Source organism: Cynoglossus semilaevis, chromosome 16 (assembly GCF_000523025.1).
Source record: "Cynoglossus semilaevis isolate Cse_v1.0 chromosome 16, Cse_v1.0, whole genome shotgun sequence".
NCBI lineage: Eukaryota > Metazoa > Chordata > Actinopteri > Pleuronectiformes > Cynoglossidae > Cynoglossus > Cynoglossus semilaevis.
The window spans coordinates 1,421,635-1,431,698 of record NC_024322.1 but is presented as its reverse complement, the minus strand read 5'-3'; the positions used below and the strand labels follow the sequence as shown (position 1 = coordinate 1,431,698).

At 43.5% G+C, this 10,064-nt stretch overlaps 1 protein-coding gene across 1 annotated transcript in view; it reads right to left on the bottom strand.

Annotated features, from left to right (window-relative positions):
• The window catches only part of kcnh3 (potassium voltage-gated channel, subfamily H (eag-related), member 3), an 84,123-nt gene that overhangs the window by 15,982 nt on the left and 58,077 nt on the right, over positions 1-10,064 (bottom strand). The window contains exons 10-12 of the mRNA XM_017039948.2: positions 7,849-8,271; positions 5,739-5,938; positions 5,336-5,585 (exon numbers count right to left, since the gene is read on the bottom strand). Of these exons, the coding sequence (XP_016895437.1) occupies positions 5,336-5,585; positions 5,739-5,938; positions 7,849-8,271 (873 nt within the window). The remainder of the gene's footprint in view (positions 1-5,335; positions 5,586-5,738; positions 5,939-7,848; positions 8,272-10,064) is intronic.

The following is a 10,064-nucleotide window of genomic DNA, read 5'->3' as shown; positions in this document are numbered from 1 at the left end:
GATAGATGGATGGATGGATAGATGGATGGATGGATGGATGGATGGATAGATGGATGGATGGATGGATGGATGGATAGATGGATGGATGGATGGATGGTTGGATGGATGGATGGATGATAGATAGATGGATCTGTCCATAGAGTTAATTCATTTTTGATGTGATTCATATAGTAGACAAAATAACTGATCTCACAAAGGAGCTATTAAAAAAAAAAAAAACGTAGTCATAATTTTACGAGATTAAAGTCAAAGTTCATCAGGAGTCATCAATATGACGCCGGGGGCGACATGGGTCGTTCTAGAGGGTATGTTCTAGAAATAAAACTAGTCAACAAGAGGGTCAAAAAATGTACTGTTACTGTGCTTTTTGAATCAGTTCCACTTGCAGTGATATTCAAATGGGTTCAACGACGATGGTAAGAAGAGTGTCTACTATTGGATGTCCCAGAACTAATTATTATTACATTGTTCAGGACGTCTGTAACAAACCAAGTAGCTCTCTGTATTACTAAGCGCCCTTGAAGTAGCTCTCAGTTTCAGAAAGGTTAATTTAATCTCTTTATATTTATGTTTTTTTTTTTTAAAGGCTGTGAGGTGAGTGCTGGGCCCATTTTAGAACTTCCAGTTATTCTGGTGTTAAAGACCCACATGAAGTCTCTGTGGTCTCTCTAGGTGGTCAGTAAAAGGTCATGTCGGGATGAACCGCGGTGCAGCTTCCGGATCGCTGCTGGACTCCTGTATTCATCATCCAGTCCAGTGGTTTGAAAATGAAAAACAGATTTTTTTATTAATGAGGCCAGTGACTCTACGGGTGAGGGGAAAAAAGAGAGGGAGAGAGAGGGAGAGAGAGAGAGGGAGAGGGGAATCACCCTGAAAATAGGGAGACTGAGATAAGAAGAGGGAAGAAAGAGGAGTGAAGGGGGGTTTTAGAAATAAAAGAGAGAGAGAGGGAGAGGGACATTAGGATGAGGAAAAAAAGAGAGAAGCAGACAAAAGGCAGAACGAGGACGAGAGACACCAAGAGTGAGGTAAGAAGAGAGAGAGAAAGAGTTAGAAAGAAAGAAAGCAGGAGAGGCAGGGGGAAGAAGGGTGGAAGAGGGGAAAAAGAGAGGGTTAGAGAGAGAGAGTGAGAGAGAGAGAGGGGAGGTTGTGGGGGGAGCAATCGTTGCAGATAGGTGGGTGTAGAGGGAGGAGGGATAGAGAGGAACAGAAGACATGGCAAAAAGAAGCAGAGAAAGTCAATTAGGATCAAACAATGGGATGGCATTTGAAGATTAGGATTAATTACACACCCACACACACACGCACGCACACACACATCATTGATACTTGAATACTTGACCTTTTCACAAACGTCGTGATATGAACATCGGTTCTAAAAATCAACAGATGCCCCGCCCCTCTCTCAGATCTCCCTCGCCCTTTCTACCTCGTTTCTTGTTCAAAAAAAAACTCACGGCTGACGTTGAGCCACCGTTTCTCCATCCTGGTGGTTGACTTGGCCTCAGCAGCACTGAAACTACGCAGCTCATGTGCAATATACGTACAGTCTACATCAGGTGTGGGCAAACGTTTTGACCCGCGGGCCACGATTGGTCCTAATCTTGAACAGGGAGGGCCGCGTCAGGAGCAGATAGATGGAGCGTTCGTGTGAAGATAAATGACATGTAAAAGTCATGCATAAAGGCTAAAATGCTAAAATGCTTCTAGAAATGTCTCCGCCATCTATTGGGGAAATGTAAGTATTGGAAGGAAAAGGCAGAAGTATAATGATAATATAAATAAATTACATAATTTGGAAAAGTTTTGTGGGCCGGATTAAAAAGCTGAACGGGCCACATCCGGCCCCCGGGCCTTAGTTTGGCCTCAATTTAGTTCATGGGCGGCATACATCCTAATTTGTTGTCGTTGAAGCGGGCAGGACCAGCACAATCATAAGACAATAAATTCGAAAATTACAATAAGTCCATGTTTTGTTTTCATCCAAAGAAAGTACAAGTATATTAAATATTCATTATTAATATTTATTCATATTTGATTAAACTAAAATAATATTTATTTTACAAAAACTATATCCTAACTAAAAAAACATTTCATGTTCAGGATAGGTCAAAATTCGTCAAGCTGGGCCGGATCCAACACCTTATCGGGCCGGCTTTGGCCCGCGGGCCATACGTTTGGCAGCCCCGCTCATAAAGACACGAGTCACATCGATTCAGATTGATGAGCTCTGTCCAGCTCGTCCATACGCTCGCATATGCATCCCCTGTGCATGTGTGTGTGTTTTTCCTGATAAAGAAAATTGGATTGTATTCCTGCAGCAGTCACATTAGGCAGACTGTTGATTAATGAGCACGGGCCCATAACTGAAGTGCGGGTCATGTAAAATGCATAAATAAATGATTTGTGAAGTGTTGTGCTGGCGGCTGAAAACTTTGTGGCTGAGGTGTAAATGCAGCCAAACTGGAGCCGGAGCCGGAGCCGGAGCTGCCAGTTATTTCTCTCCCACACACACACACTCTCTCTGCCTAGACTTATATTCAGCTGGAGCACAAATCTTCCTGCGACATCCCCGACGACCCATGTCACTGCGGACATATGATCTCGATAATTCCCGATCGCCGAAGCAAACTAGTAAACAAAACAAAACAACAACAAAAAATACACAGAGAGTAGTACATTCCAAGGATAAACCTTGGATTCTCTCCCTCCTGGCACACTCAGAATGTACTGTTGTAATGAGAATCAGTACTTGTTCCCGAAACGGCAGCCAGAACCTGTCCAGTTGTAACATCTGTGTCTCCAACGACCAAGCCCGGCCAAACACAAATTTGGAGGCATTGAGAAAAAAAAAAATCACGCCCAAGAACAGGAATGATTCCAAGACACTTTAACAAAAAGACTCAGTTCATAAATTCGACATCTCTCTCAAAATCTCTCGTTAAAATGTCGAGCGTACACTGCAGTCGGCAACGTCTGACTAGAAACAGATGTAAACTGAGGTAATCTGGCAACTCTTCTCTGCTAAAGTCTGCTAATGTCCAAAAATTTATTTGGTGATCTCGTGAGACAAAAATAAAAAATGACCACACGGGGCAGTAGTAGTAGTGCTGTTTTTCAACCTTGGGTTCGCAACCCCACAAGGGGTCGCCAGGAATCCGAACGGGGTCGCCTAGCAATTGGTAAAAAGAAATTACTAATAGAAAAATATTTTTAACAAATTATTAGAGATTTCGATAATATCAGTTCGCTGATATTATCGCCCGGATAATAGCATAATTATGTAATATTGTAAGAATCGTTAGCGGCTTTTCCTCCGATAATCAAAAAAAACAAACAATAATGCTAATTTGTGGAATGCCTCTAGTGGTGCATCACTAGAAGTACAGTAGCTAATGTGTTAATACCATATGTGAAGTGACCTAAATTTCGTTATGGGGAAAAACGGCTGCATATATAATGCTATCGGTTGATATCGGAATTCGAAATTAAGTGTTTGGACAATATCGGCATATCGGATATCGGCAAAAAGCTAACATCGCACATCCCTACTAATTATTATTCTTATTGAAATTGTCGTTACAAACTGCATTATTTCACTTTCACGTATAGAAATTGAGTTCAAATAAAAATAAATACATATAATAACAAAACATCGTGATTGACGGCTGCGATCACGTGACGTCTCTGGGGGGGCGCCAAAAACGTGCGATGTCAAAATGGAGTCAAAGAGCCAAAAAAAAAAGGTTGAGAACCACTATAAAAAGTGCTTTAGAAAACCGATCGTCTCCAAAACAAAATCCAATTCCCGCCCAACACTTTCTGCTCTGATGTTTTAGCTACAAGTCGAAAAATGCTTTTGCGATCAAACGGTAATGGATCCATCCTAAACCCTAACTTCCTGCTTGGTTTGTTTTCTCCTTTTTCTCCCCCTCTCTCTCTCTGTGTGTGTGTGTGTACATCAGCCTACAGACAGCCAGTCCTTATCAGCTCTCCTTCAGCCCTGTCGATGTTGAACACACATTCTTCTTCCACGTCTCCCCTCCTCTTCCCCCCTGCTCTCCTCCTTTTCTTCGCTCGCGTTTCGCCCCTTTCGTCATCAACCTAATTTCCACTTGTATCCACTTTAGCTTTCTCTGCAATTTCTCTGATTGTATGAATCAAACCCAGCACTGTGAAATTATCCCGGGTCTAATCACTGAACCACGACATGATCTCTCTCTCTCTCTCTCCATATCCTTTCCCCCTCCTTCTTCAAATGGCCCAGACTCCATTCTTCCCAGCGTTTATTATCAAACAGAGTGTCTCTTATCACCACCTTCCTTCCACAAATGAATGATTCTCACCTTCATTATCTATTCAGCGCGGAGTCCCACTGATCACCATCAGCTTACATCCGCTCTCACACTCGGCGCCTCTGACGGTTAATTGTCTGCCAAAGTCAGAGACGCCGCTGCTGATTCTAAAGCCGCCGCTGTCATAAAAGTGTACGCGTTATTTGTGGTTTATGAACCCCAACATTCTGGAAAATTAAATCTCATATTATTATTTTTTTTTTTTGCTAAACTGTTTGATTAACTTTTGTCTTTCTCATTTCGGGGGTTTATTTGAAATGTAAAGTGAAGGAAGATGACGCTGTCAGATTTGGACATTTGAAGAAGAATAAATAGGAAAAAAAAAAATTTTAAAACGCTAAAGGAAGAAATATATGGTTGGTTATATTTACATACGAAATATCACCTCTCCAAGGCTTGCGATTGGAGGGTTGCAGGTTGGAATCCAGAGCAATTACAGGAACTACCACGTTCCCAGCTCATCCTTTGTGTCCACTTTTATTCACTAGGGTGTTTCAAAAAAACAAGACTGCCAAAACTATAGCAAGAACAGCTAACAGCTAACCCAGTGGTAAGTCTCCACTCCAGAAAATGTCCACGCCTCGCTCCAACCCAAAAATTCATTCATTCATGCCAGCCGTGCCCCTCTGCAACGGCACTCCGCCACCCCTAGGGGGCGCACACTGCACTTTTGGAACCTCTGAGTTAACCCAAAGGATAGCCACAGAAAAAGTAAAGGGATTATTTTTAAATGAAGTAAATTAGAAGTACATTTTGTCCCACTGCGACCCAGCACCAAATTAACTACGGACCGGCACTGGTCCGCGAACCTGGGGTTGGGAACCCCGATGCAAAAATAGATAGAGTTGGTAAATCTTGAAAGCAAGCCGACAACAGAGCAAAAATAGTGCAATAACACAACATTTGTGAACTTCTCCTTGTGACCAATTGTTCTGCAGTGCACGACTTTCTTTAAGCACGTGTCATTTCCTGTCACTCACCCAGGATGGCCAGCACCGTGTTGTCCTTCAGAACCTCCATGGACCCCGAGCAAACAAAGTAAATGGCCTGGAGGGCGTCGCCCTGCCGTATGAGGAACTCGCCCGGGGCGCAGAAGGAGGTCTTGATGATTAGGGAGAGCGAGCGCAGGCACCCCCTGCTGGCTGACTCAAACAGCGGCAGCTGCAGTAGCTCCTTGTTCAAGTGCATGGCGATGTCGGCCCGCAGCTCATCAGGAAAATCTTTGAGGAGCTGGAGAACAAAAAAAAAAAAAAAAAAAAACAAACAAGAAAAAGCCGCTGTTAATGAAGTCTGAGTGGAACTTGCTTCATATTCAAAGATTATATGGATTAACTTGTAATCTACAGCGTCGGATGTGCGCTCTGTCTCCGCGTCGCTTCTCACCTCGTTCACGTCGATGCCGTTGTTGACAGACCACGTGGTTTGGAAACACTCCAGCATGCGTTGCTCAAGGGACTTGGGCAGTCTGTGGACCCTGATGAAGTCCTTCAGGTCCTTGGTGCGGGTGTGGTAGAGCGAGCGGCGCGAGTACATCCTCTGGATGATGGCGGTCACGTTGCCGAACACCACGGCGTGCATCAGAGCTGAGAACACAGTAGAGTTTTTTCCACATAAGAAGTTTTAAAAATAGAGAGCACATCCTAAAATAAATGACACTTTCAACTTCAGTTCTGCTTTTTCTCCCCCCCCCCCCATCTTTATTTATCTCGGAACAATGGAGTTCACATCAGTCAACGGAGAAACTCTCGGGGAAGAAGTATTTATGTGTAAAGTACTGATGCAATGTTTTGAAGAACGGGAGTTGAAACAGGTTTTGTTCTTTTTAAACAGTCCCTTCTGGCAAAAAAAAAAAAAAAGTTGCTAAATGATTCATAAATATTATGATTGTTATATCTTGGCTTCAAATATGAGACGGAAAAACTGTCACTGTTCCTTTCTTTGACTGGCTGCCTAACTTCTGGCGGGTTTTAATGATCCCTAATGCAAACAGACACAGAGCCAAGACATGATGAAAATTCTCAATCAAATCCGTGAGCGCAACACGGGAGTAATTGTGTGCGTGTCTTACATTTGTCACACATATAATAAAAAAAAAAGAAAAAAAAAAGGTACCATTTCAAGTGAGACAATACAACACGCTCGGCTCTGTTGGGCTTCCATGTCTCACTGACACCTGATTACTGGCAACCTGAAGTGTGGTTGGTTGAAGAAGTGAGACATTTGAACACTGTGTTGTGTTTACGGCGTCGGAAAACCAGCGTACAACCTCTTAGCCGCTAGTTGACCCAATAAAATAAATATTCATATCCCTCGTAGCCGCCAGTTGACCCAATAAAATAAATATTCATATTTTGGCTATTATTATCCTCATATGTGAAGAAAATAGATTTATGCTCATGTTTTTTTGTTGTTTGGCAGCCATTTTGATTGTGGACGTTTGAGTCCGAAATCACTCCCTCATCCCCTACTCCCTATACAGTGATGACTCGGGTCATGAACGTCCCTATTCACGAACAATTCGAACAACGAACACTATTTTCGAACACATTTTGCTTAGTTTCACGAACGGCGCTTCCATTTGCGAACACGCACACACGCGAGTACTACCAATTCTTGCCACTACTAGCGCCGCTCAGCCGAGCGCATGAGACGCCCGACGCACACCAAACACTGCATGAGACCCTCAGCCAATCACCCAGCAGCATCCCAGTTCTGGCGCATCTAGTGTGCGGACAACAAGTGGTTAGCGTAACGCTAACATTAACGAGTGTCGATACTTTTGTACTCTTTGGGTCGCGAACCATAAAAAGGCACTATAAAATGAAAAACAGTTTCAGACACTACTTCAGAGCGCAGTTAATGGGGTCATTACTGTCGCGCAATTAAAAAAAAAAAACGATGCATGATGGGATATATTGCTCGGGTAGTGACCAGCGACCATTATTGCACACTAGATTTCGCAGTGAATTGTGGGATACAGTGGCCATTATAGTGGACTGCTTTTACGCACTAAGCATGCTAACATGCTAAACTGCTAAAATACTTTTAGCCTTCTCTTACGCCATCTATAGGGAAAACGTGCGCATTGCAGGGAAAAGGCATAAGTATAATCACAATACAAACCAATTATATAATTTGGACAAGTTTGGCGGGCCGGATTATGAAGCTGAACGGGCCGCATCTGGCCCCCGGGCCTTAGTTTGCCCATGCCTGATATAGAGTGTAGGGGGCGATATCGCGTCCGAATTGTTGATTTTCTCTAATGGCAAAGATGTTGTAGATAAAGAATCTGCAAAACACCAAAACTTCTACCATAAAGCTCTGAGGAAACAAACTTAAGCTAACATAAGTTTTACTGGAAAAAGATTTCATTCAGTTGTTGATTTTCCACTGGCATTGACTTTTGTGTGTTTCAGAATAAGCCGTACCACAGTCCCCCACGGGGAAAAGAATGAATGAATAATTGGGAAAAGGACAAGGAGCCATTGTTTACCTCCTATGAGCATGGTGCAGATGGAGAAGATCTTCTCTGAGTCAGTGTTGGCCGACACGTTTCCGAACCCCACGCTGGTCAGGCTGCTCAGGGCAAAGTACAGCGACGTCACGTAGCTGCTGCGCATGGACGGCCCACCACCCAGGTCAGCAAGACTTCCACCAGCGGCTCCCCCGGCCCCTGACGCAGCCTGGGTCCCTGATATGTTTCCATAATACTGGCTGGAATTCCAGGATCCCTGTCCTCCGACCTCTGATCCTAAAACATGCCAATGGCTGCTGCTGCTGCTGCTGCTGTTGTCACTGCATATGCTGATGTTGCTGATGCTACTGGCGTTGGACAGGAAGCTGCTGACCGTGGGGGGGAGGAGCGAGGACGGGAAGTACGGCGTACCCAGTCGCTTTGCCAGCTCGTGGAGCCAACCTGTTGAGGCAGGACAGAGAAAGAGAGAGCGGTGGTAAAGTTCATCATATCTGTAGGAGTTGCGCCCGGCGCTCCCTAGTGGTTCAGTTCAGCTCGGCTGTCTCCTCACAATCTTCCTTTTACCTTATTCATTCATTTTCATTTTCTCACTTCTTAACTTCAGCTCTACTCAACCGGTTTTTTCAAGATTCGTTGAGAAAACCCACCGGGGACATTTACCGTATACACATTAGAATTTATATATATACGTTGATACAGTATGTGGCAGGTTCTGTAATGCATTATTCCATACCTATTGGACCAACTCCCTGTTTAAGTCAAGGAAAAAATCCAAGTTAATTTTAGTTTTCTATTGTTCAGTGTCATACCTTCATTTTTTGGTAATGCTCCAAAGCATAATTATTTCAGGACGTGGAAATATAAAAAAAAATATTAAGAAACCAATGGGTTCTTCTACTGGCCATATGTCAAACTACAGGCCCGCGGGCCACATCATTTAGGTCATATCTATATTTCAATATAGATATGATAATATATAAATATAAATTTTTTTTTAGTATACTATTAGTGTATTCTAATGTTTACTGCATGGGTAAAATGCAGTGGTCAAATACTGTATGTGTTAAGAAATGCACGGCAAGCAAATTAAATAAATACATTTGTAATTGAGCACTGGTCAAGCATAAATTTTATTTCCCATAATGCCCGACATATTCGCGACTTGCCTCACTGACTCCTTACAAATGAAAATATCAATAATAAATGACGTAAAGTCCATTAAGGAGAAACACTACTGAGAACCTGATATAACATGTATATTTTTATCCGTACAATCCACTGTATAAGTTGCTGCCACCTAGTGGCTGGAGGCTTTACAGCAGTGGTACACTTATGTCCAGCGTGCCATATTACATTGGAAGCCCCCCCGCCGGCACCTCGCCGCGACCCCTGACGGGGGCCCGCCCCAGTATTTGAGAGGTAGTGGGTTAAAGCATTGTCAACACTGGACTGTTGCGTAGTATTAATCACCAAAAAAAGTACAAGTACAAGTAGTACAGCAGCCATCTGCAGCACCCTGGACAGAGATCCTGCGCTGCCTCTCACTGTTGGGGTGAGCTGTCCGTGGTCCTGATTTCACCTCTCTCAGAGTGGAACCCTCTGACGGGTGCTGAACTGTCTGTGGTGCTGATTTATCCTTCCTCCCCTTTAGAGCAACTGACCGAACTGTCTGTGGTGCTGAACTTTGATTCCCAACTCGTATGCAAATAAGTGAAAATCTAATTTCAACTGGAGATTAACATGCAAAAATCCCTTTATCCCTGTGCTGTTGCTCTGTGTTCACCGCCATCCTTTCACCTCGTTTCATCCCTCTCTCTCTCTCTCTCTCTCTTCATTGATTTGTACTGACCGGCCTCTTATCTCCTAACTTCACCACATGACGACAGCCACTCATTCACTGCTCAGACCGATGGGAAATATCTGAAGAAATGACAAGTCCGACCTTTGTTCTACACTAACTTATATTAACACCGTCAGTCTGAAATCATCCATTTCATCAGTTTAACTGCCTGGTCACCAACTGGCCGGGTTTTCACTGTGATGAGGGTAAGTGGTATAATTTTTCATTTATGCATATGTATTGTTTTTATGTATAAATTAGGAGCAGGAAACCAACAAGCTGGTATCCTGAAGGTACATGATGGATGGATGGATGGATGGATGGATGGATGGATGGATGGATGGGTGGATGGATGATGGATGGATGGATGGATGGGTGGATGGATGGATGGATG